General features: G+C 40.6%; 1 protein-coding gene across 3 annotated transcripts in view; it reads left to right on the plus strand.

Moving 5' to 3' along the window:
- Positions 1–24,676, plus strand: part of larp4b (La ribonucleoprotein 4B) — a 57,061-nt gene that overhangs the window by 17,243 nt on the left and 15,142 nt on the right. The window contains exons 3-13 of one of the 3 annotated variants that reach the window (XM_082514627.1): positions 8,330–8,483; positions 13,335–13,499; positions 14,306–14,384; positions 16,783–16,919; positions 18,226–18,329; positions 20,327–20,437; positions 20,599–20,652; positions 21,233–21,439; positions 21,850–21,953; positions 22,954–23,217; positions 24,564–24,609. In XM_082514627.1, coding sequence (XP_082370753.1) covers positions 8,330–8,483; positions 13,335–13,499; positions 14,306–14,384; positions 16,783–16,919; positions 18,226–18,329; positions 20,327–20,437; positions 20,599–20,652; positions 21,233–21,439; positions 21,850–21,953; positions 22,954–23,217; positions 24,564–24,609 — 1,425 coding nt within the window. The remainder of the gene's footprint in view (positions 1–8,329; positions 8,484–13,334; positions 13,500–14,305; positions 14,385–16,782; positions 16,920–18,225; positions 18,330–20,326; positions 20,438–20,598; positions 20,653–21,232; positions 21,440–21,849; positions 21,954–22,953; positions 23,218–24,563; positions 24,610–24,676) is intronic. The other 2 variants (XM_082514628.1, XM_082514629.1) reach the window with 2 other exon arrangements.

The following is a 24,676-nucleotide window of genomic DNA, read 5'->3' on the forward strand; positions in this document are numbered from 1 at the left end:
AGTGAGATGTTGCAGCACTTTTTGATGAGGCGTTTTTCATTTAGTATAACAAATGGAGTTTCAGTTCAGTTCTATTTATACAGCACCAAATCACAATGGTAGTCACCTCAGGGCACTTTGTATTATAAGGTAAAGACCCAACAATAATTACACCAAGACCCGAACAATCAAGCGACTCCCTTTGAGCAAGCACGTGGCGACATTGGGGAGGAAACGCTCCCTTTTAGCAAAAAGAAACCTGCTGCAGAACCAGGCTCCAGGAGGAGCAGCCATCTGCTCCGGTTTGAGCTGGGTTCTCAATCAATGTTGGCCTACAACAATTATTAAAAAAGGATAATGATGATAAAAATGTTAATTGTGCTACATTTATTCATGCTATTTATTTTTGCTACTAACTTAACACCCAGATTTGTCAGTTACAATTTTGGCTTCCTACTATTATGAAAACAAAACCTGGAAAGTCTTGTGATCAGTCACACCTGTTTCCTTAAACACAAAGTGCTTTTTGAGGGCATTTTTTTTTTTTTTTTTTTTTTATAAATTATATCCAAGCGCTGCGGTTTGAAGCAGAGTGTTTCTAGTGTTGGTTCCTGGGCTTTAACCCACTCCCCTGATATGAGTGTATCTCATGCTCGTTTGTGTTTTTAAAAGGGAAAACACATTCTTACACTCGCTGTTTCTTAATGGTAATTCTTACTGTAGCAGAAACTGGAATTTCCTCAGTGCAGTGAAGCATAGCTGCTGCTGGTACAGTGCAGGTGAAATATGGGGACTTGACCTGAGAACAAGCATTCACAGGGGTTGACTCCTCAGGTTGGGCTTCAGTCAACCTCAAAAAGGAAAGAATGCACAATTGAGGAAATGGGCAGAAAGTGAGCGGATGGCCTTGAGGCGAAGAAAAGTTATTTTTCCCGTGTGCTCCAAAATTAGGAAATGGAAAGAGCCTGCTGGGTGTTTTTTTTTTTTTTTTTTTTCTTTTTTTTTTTTTTTTCTTTTTTTCCCCCACTGTCATTTACAGATGCACACGATTAGAAAGTAGATTGGCAGTGAAAAGGAAAGGGCAAACTATCCTCATGGTTGGGTAGGTCTCAGGTGGGATTTGTTGTGGGAAAAGTGGTCAGAGAAGAAAAATACAGCTCTCAGTTAAATCCACACAGTTCAGCATATCAAGGTGACTGAGCAAAGAGAGAGCACCACATCATATAACGCACAAGAGCTGTAGTTTAGGCCAGGTTACTTTCACATTTATATAATGAGCATTTAAAAGGACCGTAGACTCTACATGACCCAGCTGCTACCAGCTAATTCAGTTTTGAACAAAGGTTTGAATCTAAAGCTTGTGAAACTGTTGAGCCCACAGGAAGTAAAACTTGATCGTCAACCAACATAAAAAAACAAAAGTGTTAACAGTTACTTCCTCAGAATTCAGATTGAACTGCGGGTTAGTCTGCACACTCATTTCTGTCAGATATGAATAAAATTCCGCAACAATTAATCATGCAGTTTGTATCTTTGTAATCTCAAAAAACACTTACTACTGGGCTATGCAGTTATATTAAGGCATGCTTTGTAAATACGATTAAATAATTAATTAAACGTGTTGATAATTCAGTAATGATTAACCCTGTGCACGAGAAAATGCTAACTTCCTGGTTTGAGACCGGATGTAGGGTTGTACATTTCCGGTAGCTTTACTTGGCGGTCAATCGCTACTGCGAAGATATACTCCAAAATCATGTCCAAAACTCGAAAACGGAAAGATCGTGTTAAGTTACAAAGAGCAGAAGGTGGGAACACTCACCACTGTTGTGTCATAAAAAATCTAATGATCAATTTTGACGTTTAAACAGTTTAGATCGATCAGTTGTTTACATCACTCAACACAAGCAGAACTGCATTACTGCAGCAGAAGACACATCGTCCACATTCAGAAGCACATCTCTGTATAGTGACTGGTCTTATGATTTAAACGGGCAAATGTTCAGCATTCAAACTACAGGTGAACAATAGTCAAACCAGATGTTTCCCCCATAATGTCGAGATCAGCTAGTCAAGTACACACCTACACAGCATGTTAACAAACCGAGAAAAAAAGCCACACAAAAAATGAATGATTGCTGGTAAGGGTTTCTATACATTGGTATTTACGAAGGGTATGTTGTGACTTACCTTCAAAATTACAGCGGTCCCTCGCTAATAATGCGGTTCACCTTTCACCTCACTGTTTCGCAGATTTTTTTTAGTGCAAGTTTGCATGCTTATTTTTTTTTTTTTTAAACGTCACATTGTGTCCTGTGCCCTGATCGCTGCAGACGATCTCCTCCGTGACGTCTCTCCTGTACAGTACAGAATCGCTGCATCGATCGATAGCAGTGTGACTCTGAAGTGCAGTACTGTATGTCCACGATGTCCACCAAACGTTTTGCACCGTCAAAAAATAAAATCGGCTACTTGATTTCACCTATCGCTGGTTATTTTTAGAACCTAACACCCGAGGGACAGCTGAGAAATATAACATTTGAATCCCTTTTCTCTTTTGCTTTGAGGCACAGGGAAAAAATATCAACCAGTCGATGAAAATCATTTACAGATATATTGGGTAAATGCCCAAGACATCTATAGAAATGTAAATCGCCGCTTGATTCATTCATTTGCTTAACTTGTTTTGGACCGTAAACAAGGCGCTAATAGGACACCGGAAACAAAACTCCCCACAGGAGTTTCCACACCGGAAGTAGCATATGCTAACGTGCACATAGTCTATTCATTTAAATATAAATTGATTTTACTTGAAACTTGTTTCTCTAATTATTTCATGGTTGCGGTGCTACATTGCATCTTGAATTTGTTTTACTTGTCAATCTAATCCATTAAATTCAGGGACGGGTCTAAGAACCATGTAGTCTAAAAAAATGCTTTGGTTTGAAGTTAGCTTTGGCTCACAACTTGGTCAGAGATCTCAACAAATGCTGGTGTGCTTTTGCAAATGAACTTTTTGGCAACGGTACCATTTTAAAACTGGACTTAGATTTTAGGGTGCTTGACATTCATTCTGGGATACCTGGCTGCCCCACATTAGCCTCAACTTGCTGTGCAGGGAAACTGCTCATCTTGGGGTCCTGTGGATGGATGAATATTTGGTATTTTAAGTAATTATGCGTTTAATTGTGTATTAATTTTATTTCCATTTTAATTCACACATTATTTTCTGTATTTATTTAATTTTGGCACTCCTATCACTCCATACGGTAAGTTTAAAATTGTAACAGTAAAACACCAAATTGTAAATATAATTGTAGTAAAATAGCACTCAGTTTTATGGATAATAATGTGCAAGCCATTTGGTGCTACCAGAATTGTGTTGTTCCTTATTCACACGCATGCGTTCACACAGAGACGGAGTGATACACCATATGCTTTGCACATATGTGTCAGAAACAGACCAGAAATTGAGCGTGACCCATTTTTAGCTGTGCATGTTAAATCAAATCAATTATGGACACAAGCTGGAAAGAAAGTGAGCCTGACGGGAATCTTCACAAATTTTTTTTATTTTATTTTTTTTAGTGGGTCATACGGCAGAGAGAAGCTGCAGTTTCACTGCATATGCAGGTATGAAAATGCTCTGTGTATGAATGCAGATGTAATCAAAACTGTGGGGACAGAAATGCAGACTAGTTTTTAAGGAGTTGTCCAGCTTTGGAAACCGAAGGGGATGTACTCAAAAAGTGTAAATGTAGTTTAGCAACTGGGTAGCCATATCAAAAGATTTCAGATCCTCATTCTTAAATCTGTTGCCAAAGCAGGGAAATGCCACCAATACACAGACACCACACCACTGCTTTTCTCACCACTGTCCAGCCTCGTCAACAAATCTCTTAGATCAGTCTTTTACGACTTGGCTTGCCTTTGAGTTATCGTCTTAAAGAACCACGGTTCTTATACAAATGTGACTAATAATATAATGCTGTTAGTTTTGTTTTCCTCTGGAAGAAGGTTGCAGCGTTAAAGTGAGAAGAGCTAAATGGCTCGTTTCTGAGAGAACTTAAACTTAAATAAATAGAATAAATAGAACTTAAAGGCAAAGAATAAGCTTGCATTAGATGAGAAGTTCAGAAACTTGCTGTAATAAGCACAATTGCCATTTCTTCTAAAGAAATGTTTTAATTCTAACTGAGCCACAGTTTGCTGACTTCTGGTTAAAAGTTACCTCAGCAACCCCCAACACTCGAACCAAGCACAGTAGAAGGTAAAATATATGTTTAGTTATTAAGCATAGATTTAAATAAAAATAAAAAAATATTAGCATAATTAAGGTAAAATATCTAAAAATCAAGAAAGCTAAATAAACAAAATAAGGTATCTTTATAAAAACGGCACTGCAAATATCAGATGATGTTACAGTAAAGTGTAGTGACGATACAAATAAACTGTTAGGGATCATACAAAGCTCCTCTAGTCTAAGAATAAACATAGCATCAGTTAAGTTTAAGCCAGTATCAAGCAGCCCACGTGGACTTATTTTGTAATTTTGACTGTAAAACTACAAAATGCAGTTGACCCTGGTATTCGCAGGGGTTAGGAACCACAACCGCCCGCAAAGAACTGAGAACTGCAAATAATTGAGACGTGGAAAACTTCTTGGCACTACCACAGAAGCTAACATCCACAGTCTTCCTTATCTTCACCTCCTCCTCCTTGATGTACTGGGCGGTACTCTGTTCAACATGAAGGAAAATGAATGGCACTCCTAGATTGGCTGCTTTGCAAACACCAGCCAATAGCGTGTCAAATCAAAAAATCTGTGAATAGGCGAATTTTCCCCAAATAATTTGGAGTTACTTTCCACAGAAAAATCTGCGAATACTGAACTGCGTATAGATGGAGGTCGACTGCAGTCATCTTTCTGGAACCATTTGAATAAAAAGCACACACTGTAAAATCTAGGTTCCCCCGTCTGGTGCTCACACAGTACCTTATGAATGCTTTGTGCTACCATGATACACAGAATATCCCTGTAAAGGGCATCTTCTCGTCTTTCCCAAACTGTTTACATTTTGCCTTTAGAACAAGTGGTAAAGGAGTTTAGAAGGCTTGTAAAATGGTCCAGCTGCCAGACCGATGGTTTCAAAGAAAAATAAAAAAAGGTTAAACTGTTCAAATTTGTCTAAATAATGACCTGGGGGGAAAACAACTAATCTGTAGTTGCTAAATTAGTCTAATATTGTAGAAAATGCTGTTAAGGATGATGCATGTTGTAGTATTTGTGATGTGCTCATCTGGCCCATCTGGTCTCCCCAGATCTGTCTGTCAGAGAGGAAAGAGGAGCCTCCGGTCTGCAGACAGACAGATTAGTCCAAATTCAGCTGTTTTTGTTTTCCCTCCCTAAGGACTCTGGTTTGTCTGCTCTGTCTCTCTGTCTGCCTGCCTGCTGGGAGCCCACCTCCATCAAGGAGGGAGAGCAATAAACCCGGTGCTACGTCGGCTGCCCTCCAATGACACTGACTATAACTCATCTCTGTCCACGGTTCGTGATGAATCACATTCTCCTGTTTCCTCCAAAAATACACCCTCAATCAGAAAGGCTGCTAACCTTTCCTTCCTCTGTGAGAGAGGGGAACATTTTAAAATTTTGAAAGGTCAAGCGATGCCCTGGACGTACACGTCCATTGATGTCAGCAGCAGTTTCTATGGCAGCCGCTCGGACAGGAGTGGGAGTTTTACATTGGAGGAAGGATGGATTATTAGCATAGGCGGGGATTTGTCTCTGTCTGGCCAGGCACATCGTGAATGATCTCGTAGTGCCATGTTTGTGAAATACGACTGAGGAACAACATCTCTTGCTGCTCACTTCTTAATCTTGTTGTGTTTTTGTTTCTCTTCCTCCTCCCTTTACTATGTTCAAAAAGAAACCAGTTTGCCCAGCCCTTTATTTTGCAACTTAGCTTGTTAGCAGAATAATATATTAAAGCCAAGGCTCTGGAGGTCTGAATTTGAGTGATGCCTCAGGGTTGATTTAACATGTGGCAGACCGGAGCAGGCATTTCATTTGAGCGCAGGTGTGCGACTCAACGCTGCCTGCACAGCTCCAGCGTTTTGTTTTTTTTTCCTGGGGAATGACTCAGTGCAACGGCGACAAAACAAAAGCAGAGACGGGTGCTTAACGGGAGCGAGACAGCCAGTCAGCTTCTGCAACGTCAGCCCTGGCCCACCGGGGCAGCCGAGCCTCAGTGCTGTCATCAGATTTGTTGAATCAACCCAGCAGCCTGTATCGGAGGAGGGCAGGCAGAGCGTGGCGGTAGCTGTGATTTGACGAGGATGACTTGGAGAGGGGTGGTGGCAGCCGCTTTGCTCAGACGTTCGCAGGTTAGAGCCTGAGGCAAGCCAATGTCGGTCGGAAGACTTCCTTCCTCTGCCCACCGGTGGACATACTTAGACCTTATCTTTATGTATTAGCCATGGATTGGATGCAGTGGACTCTAATACCACCAGCGGCAGGCAGCGTCTGGCCTGCTGTTCCTCAGGAGTTGAGTGAAACGCTGACTCTGACCACCGCTCTGGGTTATAGCCTCTTAGCCTGTGAGACATGCATGCTGAACTGCCGCTTTGATCCTGTGAGTATTTCCAGCAGACACCAGGGGTTTATTAGCCTGGTTCCTGTCAAAACGATTTTTAGTTTGAGGAGTCTTGTTGTCGATTGAGACTTATGTACAACATGACTGATGAATGCTCGCCTTTCTGATTCTCAGCGTAGACCATTTCGAAGAGTCGAGAAGGCATTACAGAAACATTACAGTGAAACGAGGGGTTCTTTTCTTTTTTTAAATGCGGGGTTTAAATTAGTTGATCGTAAAGCACATTTTGACCAGGAAAATGCTTAGACTTGAGTAAGTCGTGCTTACATGCACAGTCACCCAGCCGAAAGGCCAATTTTGAGCCAGGAGAAATCCCGGAAATAGAAACTTCTTTTCTGGGCAAGTGAATCTGTCATTTAAATGTCTTATTTTATACTTTCCCTGTATTTTTCTTTAGAGTAAGCAAAGGGAAAATTGTTGTAGAAGGCTTTGCAGTATTGGTATTCTCACAAACTGTAATGTGAGTTGAGACATGAAAGATTTTGTGAAGACTTTTTTTTTTTAACCAAATTACTGTTTGCTATAATATGTCTGGCACATCCACAGTGTTTTATTGGCATATTTTGAAATGTACAGTTCATTGTGCTTATGAATATAAATAAGCAACCTATTTAAAACTGCCTTAAAAAGCAATACATGTGGGGAAAATCGGCTTCTACAGTCTTTGTGCACTTCTCTCTCTTTAGCACTGTTATATTAGCTCGTGTCACTGACAAAATGAGACCCCATAATGTGGGTCACTCATGATGGATTTTAATTGGGTAGAAGGCAAACCCTGATGATTTCCTTAGACACCATCTTGTTGAAATTTTTTATTTTTTTTCCCTTCCCTGTGACCTGGGTGGGTTGATGTCAGCTTGGCTCTTGTGATTGATTTGTAGCAGTTGCAGCGTTTCCTACAGATTCGGTCTTTGATGTTAGCTCATTTGCACTTACACAGGCACAACCATGCTTGCTTCAAATATTTAATTTACTCTGTGACAAATACTGAAGGAATATAATCAGATCAGAGTCTGTGATCACCTGGGTGGACTTCACTTCCACTCGTCTTTGCTGGTGCTGTTGTTCTAACTCTGCTGCGCAAACACGGTGAACTCAACAATATGGTGCATGAAGCAGTTTTCCACCTGCTGCTCTTCTGATTAGAGTGGCCTTCTAGCTCAGAGAGGATCTGCAAAGTGGACTACGGACTGTCGTAGCCAGCTTCAGTCCAACGCAATAGTTTGTTTGAGAGACGGAGAAAATGTCTCACAGGCCGCCACAGCAGGAATGTGGCCAGCGAACCAGAGAGTGGGGAAAAGCAAGACCAAACTTTAAGAATAAGAGTGAGAGGATAGTGGTTTATGTTTTTCATTCAGATGAGTGAACAAGGCAAACATTAGCATATGTGGCTGGTTGGACTACATAAAATCTGTATAGGAAACACTGCTTTGTTGGTGTTCTTTAAATTGCACGGATGAAACATAGGCCACATAAGTCTGTTAGCATGGTTTTAAATATACTTTCAGAACCTGTGAGGTGTATATTTACTAGTAAAAGACAATTCATCGATTACAGTCGTATGATTTATAGTCAAAGTTGATGCCCAAGAAGTTAATGTCATTTCTGATCTTTTTTTAGTAACTACATATACTGATGTGGTGACATACATAAGCTGAAGTTGATTTCTCTAATCGGGCTCTGTTGTTTTGCAGGAATCTGCCAAGGTTTCGGACCTCAACCCCAATGCGAAAGCATGGGCCAACCACATGTTTAGCCTGGACCCCAGCGGGACTGCCGACACCACAACTGCTGCCCTGCAGCCATGGAAGGAAGGCTGCGATAGTTCGGCCGATCCCGGCCCAGAAGGTCATTGATGCACAAAAACTGGCTTCTTATATACTTAGAATCTGACTTTTGGCCACTATAGTGCAAAACAAAGTATAACTGCTCTCCATTTCAGATATATCGAAATAACGCAATACAGAGCATAGATAAGAACATAAAACGTTTCCTGTTTCTAAAACGGTTTATCAGTATAGCATTGAATCATTATTCAGCATTAACAGGAATTTTTCTGCCTATAAATGGTCTTTGTGGCTTATTGTGCATATAACCATGTTTGGTAAATGCATGGCTAAGGCAAAGAGACTGTGTTACCTGACTTAATAGAAGTCTGTGCATTTTTGTGACATTACTAGTGATTTAATAAACCAAAATCTAATTAATCTAACTCCACTTTTTAAACACGCCTTTAGCAGAAGGCCCAAACCCTTTTTATATGCAGGTAAACTCCTAATATGTTAGGCACCATATAAGACAGGGGGTGTCAGACTTGTTATAGATTATGGTCCTCTTTCAAACCCAGTGTTATTTCAAGCTAGGCTAACCTGTAAAACTATTGCATGTTCAACATAATTGCAAAATAATGTTGAACACGTCCCTAAACAGACAGAAGTACATTGTGAAAATATTTACGTGTGGCAGCACAGTGAGAAGTTGGCAGTTTGAGCCCAAGCAGAGCCCTTCTTTAGCATTTTCTTTAGCTAGTGTGGAGTTCAGGTGCAGGTTTGTAATTTCTCACGATTGGACATAGACAACGTAGTAATAGTGCTAGTATTTCATTGAAAAAAAAAATGGGATGATTAGACTTAGGCAGTCATTGGTGGGTGAGGTATTAACCGCAGGCTGCATGTTTGACACCCAGAATCTTAAATCTTAATCTTAAATATTAAAAAAAAACAACCAAAGTGCACAAAATTGTTCCAGAGAACGTAGCCGTTAAATACAAAATGATTCTGCGCTGCCTCTAGCACCATTCTTCTGGGCTGTAACAGAGATGAAATTGTGTTGCAAGATATTAACTGAAGTTCAAATAAGTTAACTGCAGTCTTGCATAACACCCATGTTGACCACAAGATGGTACATGGAGTAAGTGTAGTGTTCACCATGACACCAACATAATTCAAGCTAGTGTTCGCTCAGCATTCATATATTACTGTTGTATTTTGCTGACTTGGGTAACTAATAGTTTTTACAAATTTACATTAATGAGAAGTAGTCCGTTTAATGCACGTTGGGCTGATCAGCTGCATGAAAACCTTCTGGTAAAACGCTGCCACCATGTGGTGAAAGTTTTCAATTTTCAGAGGGTCTTTACAAAAAGCACCTTTAAATTGTTGCAGGTAAATACTGGACCTGAAAAAGTGGAGAATTCTAGGTTTTGGTGGTTGTGGCAGCGTGAAGCAGGTGAACATAGCCAGCAGCTAATTTATTAATGTAATGCGGAGAAACTGAAAATAGTATACAGCTAATCTGAAGCTGAGGTGTAGAAAAGAAAGTGAAATGTTGGCATGTAGTCTGCTTGCTAAGTCTGTAATAATCGAGTAGTGACAAACGGCACAGTCTGGTGTAAAAAGCTGCTTTGTCCACTCTGGTTCCCTTTTCCCACCACACAGGAGACACCCCTTTAATCATTCATACTCAATCTAGAATGAGTTATGAATATTCCAGCTCCAGTCACCCGTCTTTCTTTGTAAATGACAGTAATCACTCGCTTCAATGTGCTGAGCCAAGTTTAGCCACAGAGGCAACAAGGACATGGTGGTGAAACAGAAATTATTTATTAGTCTCAGTTTGACGCGCACTGACGTCCTGGCCTACTTCATCTTCCAGGTCCGCAAAGACATTTATGGAAAATTTATTACAGAGCACTGCTGATTTAATGCAGTTGGGCCATGCATGTAGTGGTCTGTGACGGAAAATTCACACCACGCCTGCAGTGGTAACAGTGATTTAGTCATGATACTGGCTGGTTCCTCTAATGTCCCCATTCACTGTCAGTATGCTAAACCATTACATGCACATGGAAGCTTATTCTGATTCCTTTGTCGACAAACAAAGACGGACTATTAAAGGTTATGAATTTAAGCCACTTATTATCATTCAACAGCCCTCCTGTCACCTGTTTTTCCTTTTACTTTCATATTGACTTCAAACTTGGGTCCTTCATTTACTGTGGACCCATTGTTTAAACAAAACAAAAAACAACCTGAAAGTTATATGGCAGATGATGAAAAACAGGAACTTATTTTATTTAATGGTTCATCTTTTACTTACTGACCTTGGTGCTGCGTTTCAGACTGTAGGCGATGCCTTTCTCACTTAGAAGGCCGTAAAATGGAAAAAATGAAAATGTAGTTAAAAATTTAAAACGTATGTGCTACGTATCAGCAGTAATGGTTTAGTTAGGGGTTCCCATTCTGTCCCACAGGCCCAATGTTTGACACTCATGGGTTAGCAGTTTTTCTGATGTTTGAGTATTCACCATTATGTTTCACACTTGCCTGATGTGGACGTGACTTCAAAAGTAAAGGTCAAGATTTTCAAATATTCAAATTTGGGGTGGGTGTCATTCGTTGCCTAGACGATGAAACGGTGCTTTCCCCATTATAATCGTTCATATTTTATTAATAAATAACAGCATGGTTTCTGAGACTGCTGGGAGTGATGTGCTAAATTAAGACAGATGACACTCACAGAAGCAGCGTGTGAACGTATTTAGCAAAGGCATGTGGACTCGTAGGCTCCTTCACAAGACCCTTGTCTGAAGGACTCGATCACTTGTCGCTTCTAGTTAGCCACATCTGTGTTTATTTCACTTTTGCGGTGTGCTTTGTGCTGAAGTTTGAAAGAGTAAGCAGGTCTGAGGATTTGAACAGACGTCCCACAGGCCTAGAGACTGTTTAGTGACCTCATCACAGCTTCCGGCCACTAGAGAATGTGATCCTCAACCAGTTAGCGAGTGGTTGCTGGAGATTGACCATTTAAAAATGGTAATAAATGCTGTTGCAAAACCACCTTGTGATTGTTTTGGTTGCCAGCAGGTTGCTGAAATCACCTGTAGTTTCCATGGAAAACACAAACTTGTCTGGAAATACTTAGATTTTCCTCACCAAGCTTTACTGAAACTTGAAAAGTGGAAAGTAATTGGAAACGTTTCCCTTTAAAGTAAAAGTTGTGCCTCACCAGTACAGCCACCAAGTTCAAAGGATGCAACGTTTACTGAACCTCCCACGGATTACTTCCAATCAGAGAGTTCACTCTCTTAAAAGATTTACTTTTTTATTTTTATCTGTGAAGTGGCCTTTGTGCTGTGCTGTTATGGTCGCTGTTATGCTCCTGCCAAGTCTTTTGTGTTTGAAATGAATCTAAAAGATAAAACGAACCATTTCCCACGGGGGACACGGCTCTGAGTAGATGAACTGTTTTCAGTTTAAGTCACTGTACCGTTCAGTCATGTGCAGAGTATTTCCATAGAGCACCCTGAAGAGAGTTTAGCCAGACCTTAAGGAAAATTGCCGGCACTGTGATTTGATGGAGGTTGCTTAAAACCCTCAAACACAAATTAAGAGGAAAATGCTCTTGAATACGATGGCATTACTAGTCCCACACTGTTTAACCCAGTATTAAAATTTGTCCCAATACTGTTTTAATAAATGGTTATGTGCTTAATTACCTGAATGTAATTTTTCTCTGGTTTTAGTATATTATCATGTTTCATTCTGTTCTGGCACATCTCTCCTTTGTGATCTGTTTTCATTTTAATTTGCTGTTGACTCGACATTGCCTTCATACCCACTTTGTTTTTAATTCAGTGTAAATGAAATCCACAGCACTAATTCTCAGGATTTATTGCTAGGCTTATTGCTACGCTACAGCCAGAAATGGTGTTTGTCTGTAGCACAAAATATACAGTTTCTTTCTTGGTACAGTTTATTTGAGAAACATTTCCAGTAAATGTATTTATCATTGCATAATGGACCAAAAAAAACACTTGTTAGTACTGTTATTAGTACAATATTACCAGTAGTGCAATATTTACATTTATGTTAAGATGGATCATTTGTTTTAAAGGCAATACTTGTTTTGTTTAGATGTAATTAGTGCTGTAGAAAAGGTTTTATTTTGGAATTACATTAGTTTTTTGCCCAGCCTTTAATGATTCATAATTATTCATTATTTAAGTTGCTCACATTATCATTGTGTATTTCTATAAGATCTGTTGTGCTCTAAAAGGAAAAGAGCGTTCAGAATGATGGTCTTTGCATCTTAATCAGGAAAAGGCTGAGTTTATGTGCCAGGCCAGATGCTTCAGATTGCCTCTGGTAATAATGTCCATTTGTCATTGCACAGGTGTATTGTTGCTGAACTGGGACAAGGTTGGAAATTCGGCACTTAGAACTTAAAAAGGACACTGCTCTCAATTCACATTGGAGCTGTTTTCTTGCTTTTCCTTATCTTCTGCTATATATGTTCATATTAATCAAATCAAATTTTCAAATGATGAGAGCATCTGTCATGTAAACAGTGTGAGCCAAACACTCAGACTGATCTAAATACTGAGTATCTACTCTGTATGATATCACCCCCACCCACCTGCTGTTCACACCTTCTGTAGCTGGAGGGGCAGCCAATCAGAACCAACACAGTTTAAAGGTAGGGTGTCCTTAAATGGCTGGTTTTAGAGGTTGAGCTGAGGGGCTGGATCAAGGCCCAGTTTAAGATTCCAATAAACTAATTTGAACTACAAACCATGTAAAATAAATAAATAAATAAATAAAAATAACTACTATTATGCTCATAGCCCCCCTTTTAAACATCTGGTGATATTCTTATGCCTTTAATCATTATCATAATGCCCATTGTTGATTGTCACAGGCTATGAAGCCAGTGAAGACAAGGCTTACAAGGAGCCCCTTCTAACCGACCCAGATGAGCCTCCACCGGTACCAGTAATGCTGGCTGAGCCAGCCGCCGTCACTCTGGAGTGCTCCGAGTCAGCCTACACAGAATACCCCAAGCCTGGGCAGCCAGGGCACACAGGTGGGCTGGTTAGTGATTGGTTGTTAGTCAGAGGAGGCTCTGAATTAGTTGTGTATCAGCGGTGTTTATCCACATGTCTACACATGGATACTTTTGTGCTGATTTTTGATGGGGCGGCGTGGACACCCAAGTTTGTAAACAAAGTAACTTGACGATGTCCACATTTATACCACAGGCACGGCTATTAGAAGGCTTTTAAGGATTTTAAGTGTGTTGGCCTCGTCAATCACACGGGGATCTAAATAAGTTTGATTTCACCTGATCTTGGATAACTCAAGGTTAGAATGAACTACAACCAAACACAGTCGGCTAATGTGGTCGAATATTAAGGGACAGTCTGTCCTCGGGCAGTAGATTTATTTTTGAAGGAGAACAGTGACCGCTTGAGAGGTATTTGTTTTATGTGTTATTTATTGCATCATTAAAATGTCATTGACCTGTTCCAGACACGATCTGCTACGAGACATTTATCTTTTTAAGTGCCCTCTGCTTGAAAGAAGTGTTGACAAAAACAACGAGGCTAAGGGAGGAATGGGTGGTATTAAGATGACTGTGATTATACAACCGTGTAGGAGTAGGTTTCTTAGCGCCCATGCTATTGCTTCCAACACATTAAATTAGCTTGCATGAGTATTTGCTGTGTGTAAATACGACACTTGGTGCTTTTCTTCTTTCTTTTTTTCCTTCTCCATATTTTACAACCCTCTCCACCCACATCCCATTTCATTGTCTGGATAGTGTTTAGAGGATTAGACATAAGCTTAGTTGCTCCTTATTTTACCAAAATCTTTATCCTCTATCAACAGGCAGTGATCCCCAGCCTGACAACCCCCAGGAGGGCTTGAGGGAGCACCTGAAGAAGACCCTGGAGTTCTGTCTTTCCCGGTGAGCCAGTAGCTTCATATCACAGTACAGCCCAGAATTTTATGCTTTTCTTTGAATGTAGGTACATCTCCTTCACTAAGCCTCGAACTATCCATGAGAAACTGGCGTACTGTGCTGAAATCTCAGCCCATCTACTTCAATCATTGCTCAGCAGCTGTTTCATACTTGCTAATGGAGAAAAGCACTTAGATTAAGATCTGGAAGGAAAAACATCTACTTGAAAGTGATTAACACAATGACTTGTGGATGACTGTGTGCAGTCCACTCATGTGTTATTCTGCCTCCTTGAATCCTGTGGTTCCTGATTGGTATAATCAGCACATTAGGCTCAAATAATACTTTCTGTGGCAGTGAAACCTCAGGCGTCCACAGTAGCCTTCATGACGTAAATGTTGTCATCTGCCTGTGCTCCCAAGGGTCTGCATCTGTGCACTCCCCAACTATGACTGTTGGCTGGCTGCACGTGTGAACACGACCTGAAACCCACTGTACCATAAACAAAAATGTTTCTGCTCTATGCTTGCTCTCATATGCTATTAGTTTTCTCTTGGTTTACTCCCAGGGCCCAAATTTTATTTTGTTTTGGGCATCAAGACAAAATCCAGACTTTTAATATGTGGTTTGTTTATTTGCATTTGTGTGTATTTGTTCTACTAGAGAATTTAAGATCGTCTCGAACAACGGTGACTGCCCATGAGATTGCTTTTAAAGTACAACATGGGGCTTTAAACCATAATGAGCCTTGTGCAGTGTCCAGCTACAGGCGCAGTGTGCATTTATACTTGCTCATGGGAGGGGGGATTGTACTGCTGCAAATCTTAACCAAATACCCATCTCATATTATAGTTCTCTTTATTAGTGGTATTAGTAGTAGTAATCTGAAAGCTAAAGGTTAAAAATGAATCCGCCTTCCTCTGTAGACTCGGACATCTCTGCTAGTAAGAGAGGGGACGGCTGCTTTCAGCCGGAGGCAAAGTTTACAAGAAATCTTCTTAATTTAGAAAATTAAGCAAGATGGGGCTTTTTTCTTTCTACCTTCCTTGTTTAAAACAAGCCTGTGACCAATGATGTTTAAGCTTTTTGACCATGACTTTTAGGTTTTGATTACATTTACAGTGACGGCGTTAACAAGGGCTGCTGTTAATTCTAGGAAAACATTTTCTCCCACTCCAACTGGGTCGTAGCACTGCCTCCTAATTGTGTGGATTTTGTGTGTTTCAACCTTTTTGTTGGAGGGACGCTTAAGCTCTGTGGGTTGAATGTTGTAACACTGCTCATTCGGACTGTCACAAACTGGGCCACACACTCATTCCAATTAAGGCTTATTAAAGTAAAATAACCATAAAAGAGAAGACTTAAACAGTGGTGGGTGAAGTCAGTATGGTCAGTGGTGTGAATGTCATATTGTATGACGCAACAAAACAAAACAAACGGCCGACAAGATCCAAAAGTGGTGTCTCAGGGTGCCTTCGTGGAGCATTTGTACACTGAATCAGCCGTCTGTCTGCTGTGTGTGCGTGTGTGCGTCCGTCCGTCCGTACAGGGTTCATGGGAATTCTGCTTTTTTATTCCCCCTCTCTCTTTGTCAGAGTAAATTAATATTTTCGGTCGTACTGGGAGGTGTGATGGTAATTATATATGTTCCAACATCATTGTTCATGCGCTAAAAGAATTATTAAATCCATCAATAATTAAATGTGTGTGTGCAGCTAGTGTACTGGAAGACTATGTATTGTTTTTGATACCGATCAGGCCTCTTCTCTCTCTCTCTCTCTCTCTCCCTTTGGGTGTGGGCGTCAGGCGTAGTCTGAATGAAAGCCTTATTTCATACTTTTGAATGCCTCTGCGGTGGTGGTGGCTTAGCTGCTGATTTGAAAGGAACTGAGGCCTTGAAAAATTCATTTCATTTTCTCCTCTCTGTGAACTTGGAACAAGCCAACAACAATAGCATACTGTTAGCTTCTCCAAAACTACAGTGGAAGTTAAAAGAAAAAAAAAACCCCAAAACTGATCAGATATGAAAACAAGAAGCTATAGAAACCAAAAGACTACTGCTGGGTTACAAAATACTGGACCATACACACCTACAGTGCATTCTTTTGAGAAAAATCTCACAGTTGCAAAAGCAAAGCAGCCAAATGTGCAACAGCTGTAAACTGAAGGAGTTTCAAAAGGTGCACTTGTTACCAGAAGAGCAGCGATTCAGATGCAGTGTCACCCTCAGCAAAGCTGATGTTTATTACACGTGTAAGAGTCGCTCTTATTTAAGAGCAGCTGTGGGTGCTAATCACAGAATTGTTTATCAGAGAAAATGAAGTTTGTTTTCACTGCTGCACCTTTTGCCACCTACACCATGAAAGTCTAACTAACCTCTCCTGTCTGCGTCTCCGTTTGGCAGGGAGAATCTGGCCAGTGACATGTACCTCATCTCCCAAATGGACAGTGACCAATATGTGCCAATTGTGACGGTGGCCAACCTGGACCACATCAAAAAGCTCAGCACGGACGTGGAGCTGATTGTGGACATCTTACGATGTGAGCGAAATGCTTTCAAAGTCACAGTTTTATGCACCAGTTATTTTTCTTGGAGTTCAATCAGAACTCGTCATTGTGCTTGTTTACCTGAACGAGCTGCATGTCAAGAAAACCTTATCAGAGTGAATTTCTATCAGCATGTGGTTGGAGTTGATTTCCCAGGAGAGGTCGTTAAAGTGCATCCAGCAGAGTCTTACCTACTTGTGTTTGATTTGTGCTCGTACTTAGTTTACTGCTTAAATTAATCCTTTCTAGCTTGGAGGCCTTTTTATTTAATGGCTCATTGATCTGTACACTGCCAAGAGTTTTATATTTGAATTTAATCAGGTTACTGTAAATAAACCATCATGTAATTACGCTGCGATTAGGCTTTTTGCATTAATATTTTTTTCTGAAGATGTTCAAGTATGAAACTGCTTGTAATTTACAGATCACCCGTTTGGCCAGTTTCAGGTCCTGCATCCATGATTAGAAATTTTACATATTTATCTATGTTATACAAAGCCTGAGTGCAGCCCCCGTCCATCCTGTCTGAAACAGTCTCTTTTAGCTCCCTTCCCCTGCATTTAAGACAACTTTTTTCCTGATTGGCTGCTCCTCACAAACAGGTGGATGGGGCTGCTGTGCCCAAAGCTCCAGCTATGAGATCATAGCTGGAGCTTTGGGCGCATAGGAGTTAAATACTCTGACCTCATCATTTTAGACTTTGTTCATATTTAATATGAGACTGTTGTACACTCTGGTGTGTGTGTGAGTGTCTGTCATAGAAAATAAGAGTAAAACTGCAAGATTAGTCAGTATTTAATTTGCATTATTTTTTTCCAGCATATTTGAGTCCTCGTAATTTTGTGAATACAGGAGGTACCCACATGAAATTCAGAGCCTGAAAAGCACTTTTAATATCTGTTACACACAGAGTCTAGTCACATCTGCACATGTTAAAATAGAAGTCTGTTAGAGGAGTCGTGCACCAAAATGCATCCAGAAAGTAGATTTGTGGTCTGACTGTTTTGGACCAGTGGCCACGGTGATATCAGCCTTTAAGTTCACAGAAAAGAAAAAGAAAATCTTCAGAAACAGATTGACAGATCACACAGAATTTCAGCCCACCTGTGAGTTCCTTCAGGACACATAACCAGGAAACGTTTCATAGTTTGAAGGTGAACATTTTGCAAGGTTTCATTAGATCTGTGAAAGTTATTGTACGTAATAAACTAGCTGATTATGAAGGGCTTATTAGGTGGGATGTACTGATTGATCCTTCCTGAAATGGCCCATAACACCTTTTCTTTATGGCTTCCTGCAGCTTTGCCATTGGTCCAGGTGGATGAGAAGGGGGAAAAGGTGCGACCCAATCAGAACCGCTGCATCGTGATCCTCAGAGAGGTTCCAGAGAGCACGCCCATAGAGGTCAGTGCCGAAACAGGATGTCCAATTACACGTCTGTCATTTGACGCTACTGTCATGAGTCAACAAACACTAGAAGCATTATTATTCCATGGAAATGGCTCACGCCTAGAACACAAGCATAGCTTATGTACACTGTAGACGCCAGTCTGGTCTGGGTGTCTGATTGATAGTTTGCCTTTATGGTCTGTTCACATTTGTTTAGAAGGTCTTCTATTTACAGTCCCAGTAGTTAAACTGGGATTGTAAATAGAAATGCAAGTAGATAAATGTTTGCTTTTAGTTAATTAAATTTAGTTCTTCTTTAATATTTTACTCATTTCTGAATTCAGGGGAAATATTCTGCTAATGAAGTTCAAACATGGATGAAGTCGACAGACTCTGAATTATTTAATGTTTCTGTTAGGATGCATAACTTAATATAGTGAATTCTTATGCCTCAGTCACCATAATTAGTTTTTTAGTTATCATATGTGCCTGAACAGGTAACTCTACACGTATCCTTGATTTATTTAGGATTTGGTGTGTTTTATGTCGTGTTCTTGGATATTTTTTAAATCAATCTTTGTTATGCTTAAAGCGGAGTCTGCAGAATGCTGTCACTGTTACACATTAAGCTAATTAAACCATGATAACGAGGTGGTATGACTCCAAAGGAGACCAGAGAGTAGACATTTAAGGTAGACACCTCACCTTTCCAAAATGCAAAGTCGGGATTTTATCCAGTCATGACCCGTCCTTTCCCAGCAAGCACCACAAACCACACATTTTGAGCATTTTGAGGTTATTGAGAAGCATTTTCCTGTCGAGCAGTGACGGTAAAACATTTGCAGAGGTCTTGTGTGATATCAGTAACTCTCTTATCTGCCCCAGCCTGACAGAACATTTTCAGTTCAGCTGACTCCGAGCTAATGACTGTTATCACAGCGGTGCATTTTCAGCTCCGCAGAAAGTCCACGTCAAACAGATCTGCTCATATAAACAATATTTTTCTATCACATCATTCCCCATATTTCCTTAATACTGGAAAGTACACTAGTTATTTTGCTCAGAGCATCATATTTAGTTGTGAAATATAGAGAGAGGAGCAGCGAAACGTGGTTTTCTGCAGCTTATTCAATTATGGGTTGTTTGTAGTCTAAATCTTACGAGTATTAAATGTAATAATGTACCTTTGGTCCAGTTTAACCTGCGGGAATTTGTGAAGGCTTCTTTAAAGCTTTTTGCACCCACAGAGAGAAGAAATTGGAAAACATGCTTGTAGTGTCTCCTGATGTCTTTACGGCAGATATGAAGTAAATTCATCAAACAGCCAAAAATTATAAGCATCTCTAGAAGCAACAAGGGGTCGCCCAGTAGTGCAGCTCTCTGTGATGCACTTCATGATGCAGCTAAAAAAAAAAGGGGGGTTTTGTTTTGCTTGTTAAGAGAATGTGTAAACTAGTACTCTGTGGAGTTCAATAATAATAATAATAATGACAAAACAAAACCAGAAGGTGAATCTGGCTGCTTGAAGAACCAGTTGGAAAATGGAAAATAGCCTTAATATTGGACACATTCTCTGCTTCAAGGTGTAATTTTGAATGAAGCTGCTTCAGGTTAAACTAATACAGCACTTGTGTAGTTTATTTCCCACGGTGCAAGCTGTGCCAACAAGAGGCCACCTATGAAATCATTCACATATAGCAAAGACTGATCTAATCTGCCATTAGACAATAATGACAGATGGAGGAAGCTTCCAGGTCTGAAGCGTGACGTCAATACAAAGTGCCGTCTTATGACCAGCAGGGGGCAGCTGTTCTGATTGCAGATTCTATTGAAAATAAACATGTAAGGCAACATGGTGGCTATGTCCACTTTTAAATCTGTAATTGGGAAACATAACTGAATAGATCTTCATTATTATTTTTTCATAGTCTTGCTGCCCAGCCTGGGCCACCGGGGTTGTAGCAGATCTGTAGTGAAACAGTGGAATGAAATGAGTTTCTCTTGTTTTGCAGGAGGTCGAGGCTCTTTTTAAGGGGGACAACTTACCCAAGTTTATCAACTGTGAATTTGCCTACAATGACAACTGGTTCATCACTTTTGAATCAGAAGCAGATGCACAGCAGGTATCCGTACATGTGGACAGTTAATTTCATGCATTCATTCAGTTTTGATTTCATTAGTAATTTATACTAGTATTTAAATCTGAGTTTAAGCATCAAAGTTATCAGTGAACTTTGTGTGTTTTAAGTCACTAATGCTGTCCTGCGTTTCCTTTGTTTTAAAGGCATATCAATATCTCCGTGAGGAAGTAAAGACCTTCCAAGGGAAGCCAATAAAGGTAGGCTCACATTTTATTGGTTTGAGGCTGAGCTGGAAAGAAAACAATTTGCAAATCAAAAGATGCTCGAGAATCAGATGCACCCTGCTGGTGGTGATTTCAGGCTCTCGTCACTGTCAGTTTATGCATTTTGAGCTATATTCAAACCACTTCTGTTCATGAATGTGGTCTCAAAAGTCAAATATTATCCCCTGTCATGCAAAATGAATCAGCAGAGAAGCACACATCCAACTTTTTTGTAGACAGCTCACAAATCACAGGTTTTTGCTTAAGGGGTTCATTCAGAGGTCTGCTTGTTATTTAAGGACCACACGAAGCGTGTAAATGTAAATTGCATTCCTCTGTACTAAAACAATTTTTTAGATTTGGCTGAAAAACGTTGATCAATACCTCTAAGCCCATGGTACACATGAATATTTATTAACAACCGATGAAACAAACAAATTTTGTGAAGATGGTTGAGAAATGTATTTTTTTATTTGTATTTTTTCCTCAACTGTATTAGCAGTTAGTTATAATATCGATCTCTCTTTTGGGCGCTGGTGCTAATTTCTCTCTCTGTTCGGGCTCTTTCTACCAGGCGAGGATAAAGGCGAAGGCAATCGCTATCAACACTTTCATACCAAAGAACGGTTACCGGCCGGTGGAGGTGAACCCGTACGCTCAGCAGCGCTACACATCCTACTACATCCCGCCGGTTTACAGCCCCCAGCAGCAATTCCCGTTATACAGCCTCATCACGCCGCAGGCCTGGTCGGCCACACACAGCTTCATCGACCCCGCGCTGGTAAGAATGAGTTACTGTGTGTTTATTGGATTTGGGAAAGAAGAAGTCAAACAGGTGCTCAGTTGTGTATCAAAAACGGTAAATTCACAATTGTTTTTGGATTTAAGATTAAATCAGGACCAGCAGATCAGCACCAGGATTAAATTTAGTTACTTGTGTTTAATATTGACTTTTTCGGTCTGAATAATACACTGTGCTTTCTGTAGTGGCTGCTTTATTAAATATAAACTGTTTAAATTGGTGCTATGAAGCATTAATAGGTTTAGAGCCACTTTCACATTTTTAAGACACTTTTTATAAACATACAATATCAACAACTACATTAGAAAACATTAAGTTCAAAAGTCACACAACTAGCTTAATAATTTGTTACTTAAATGCATCTTATTTAACTGTTTTTCTGTCTCCAGGTTACTCCATTTCACAACAACCAGTTCATCAACGGATTTACATCTCACAGTTTCAAACCAGCGACGTCGCCCCTCACTGTCAGACACTACTCGCCCAGGAACAGGTTTGTTATAGTTCAGTGGAACAATGTAGTTAATGTACGTGCTGTTGGAATAATAAATCCAGGTAAACTGGCAGCATCTCACCTTTCTCCACTTGTAAACACACTGGAAGTTCGTCAGTCGTCCCAGCACATCTCCATCACCCTCACACAGGGTGTGATCAGCTGTTCACCCACTAATGTTGTGTGTATGACACACAGCTGTGTGTTTAAACAAACCGAACATAGAACATAAAACATTTGTTTTTACTTATTTGTAATCCCAGGGGTGATTGACAGATTAACCATATGATGATTATTTACCTGCTTATCAAAGTTTTGAGGTTGGTTTTTTTTGGGTTTTTTTAAATTAAGGATTTGTTACAATATGAATTTAATGGGGTAAAAGTCTGTGAAGTTGTTTTCTGTTGTCCAGTTTTGGTGAGCCCACGTGAGTTTTCTGTTTTTAGCTGACAGGAGTGGCACCAGGTGTCGTCTTCTGCTGCTTTAGCTCTTCTGTTTCGAGGCTTGAGGAGATCAGAGATGCTCTTCTGCGTACTTTAGCTGTAATGAGTGGCTTTTTGAGTTCAGGTCGTCTTCCTGTTAGCTTGAAGCAGTCTGGCCCCTCTGCTCTGACATCAACGAGGCATTTTCGATCATAGAGCTGCTGCTCACTGGATGTGTGCTGTTTTTCATTCTCTGTAAACCCCAGAGATGGTTGTGCAGCTAAAATCTCAGAAAATCAGTTCCTTTTGTATTTCGTAAATAAACCATCAGCATATGGGAAATGATTGTATCTAAATAATTTATCCACTTCCAGTTTCACTGAGTTTGTAGATTTTTTACTCCTCCAAAGGCTGAAGACGCAACACAAATGCAAAAATGAAATCTCACCATCTGGTTTTACCTGTCACTTGCGGGGTCCTTCACAGAATGAGTTTATTGTAGGCCCAGGGTTCGATTATTCACTTTAAACCCAAGTTTTAATGCTCACATGGACTCACAAGGTTTTCCTTTTCTGCAGGAATCACAGCAAACCTCACCTGAGGCCGACCATCCCCACAGCGGATCGCAGCACTGGGCTACTGGACAGCCCGAGCCTCTTTGCCGGCTTTCCCAGCGAGAGGCTCAATGGGGCTCGCAGCAGCCCGCCAACGCGACTCCCCACCAGCCAACCCAGAACCAGGTTACCCTCCACTGCAGCCTTCCCTCGTAGGGACACTGTGGGCACGGGGCGAGTAACGGAGCCCGCAACCACAGACTACTCGCTGGGGATCGGCCGAGGAAGGTCAGGCACTGATCATTTACTTGTGTAGAGCAATAACTCTGCCACTCCCCTCTGATAGTGCAGGTTTCCAAAGTGTTATGAGAGGAATTCAACAGTTCACGCTGACACTTTGAATGTGGTTGTCCTAAAGTGAAAACATGAGTAAACTAACAGGCTCAGGTGATTCTCTTTTGTTCTTGGACACAATGTCTTTGGAAATGGGATGCCACACATTTCCTGAAGTTTTGGTCCTCTTAGGGGAAACAGTCAGTACAAAGTGTGGTCAAAATGTTTGGAAATTGAGCTCTAAAAATGAAAAACCTTACCTGATTTAAATTTGGCCAACCTCCCATTCAGAATCATCTTCGCATACACCTCAACCGGCTCGTTGTGGTACAGCGTCCGCAGCACTTTGTGTTGGGCAGCAGCCCAGGCGGAGGCCCTGTCGGACCAATCGCCAGCCTCGATTCTTCAACTGGATTCAATTTTTGTGAAAGTGGAAAAACTAAAAGCGAGGCGAATCGTGCTCCTGCTGTCACTCCTCGCATGACTCACTCTGTTCAGTCTTACAAACTAACTTTAAACTGAGACCCAGCTCCCATCACCAGTGATCGACCTCCATCCAGATTTTGCGTCACTTTAAAACGAAAGACAAGATTTGCCGTCTGGCTAAATTGCAGAGCAAAGAGTGTAAGTGGGCACAACAGGACTTCTAAGAATAGCAGCCGCATTGGAAGCTGTCTGGACAAACTAAGAGATGATGACACTGAACAGGGCATCAGCCAAATTTGAGTGAGGTAATGTTTTGGAGCTTTTTGGCCACACCTTATCCAAAGCTGTTCTGAGTGATCACCTTTATCCTCTGATGAAACATTTATGTCGTGCTGCCAGCGATCACTTCCAGAATGACTCACCATTAAAACAGCAGATGAGCGAGTTTCTTTTAGAGGACTTGAAGCTGATCTGGTGGCCCAACATCTTAAGCTTTACGTTTACTTGTCTCTGTGTTTAATGGGATCTGGAATTATATATTTTTTGCCCTGTTTCGGCTGTTCCTCAAAAATTAATCGGCTACTAAAAGTTTTGCATGTATCTGGATAAAATGATGAAGTGGTGACATTTCATATCCAGGAGGCCAACCTCCTTGTGCCATCACGATTCTGTGCACCAACTGAGGAACAGAAGGGGAGATTGTGGCCATGTTTCACGTTCTGTCAGATGCATAATTACTGAAACTAGTCTTTGGTTCCAACCTATTAAAATCTTTCAGTCTCAACTAATTAATTCTAGGTGACGTTGTGTAAGGTGAAGTCGGTGTTTTTAGATAGAACGGATGTTTGTAAATTGAGATGTTCTTTTTCTTAAAGGAAAAATGTTTCTGCTTCTAGGAAAAAGAGGGACGAAAAGTTTACAGTAAGTACTGATTTTTATCCTCGTCATTCTGATTCTTTTCAAACTTTAAATTCCACAGTTTTTCTGT

The sequence above is a fragment of the Aulonocara stuartgranti genome (assembly GCF_965226115.1).
Source record: "Aulonocara stuartgranti genome assembly, chromosome: 18".
In the NCBI taxonomy this organism is placed as follows: Eukaryota; Metazoa; Chordata; class Actinopteri; order Cichliformes; family Cichlidae; genus Aulonocara; species Aulonocara stuartgranti.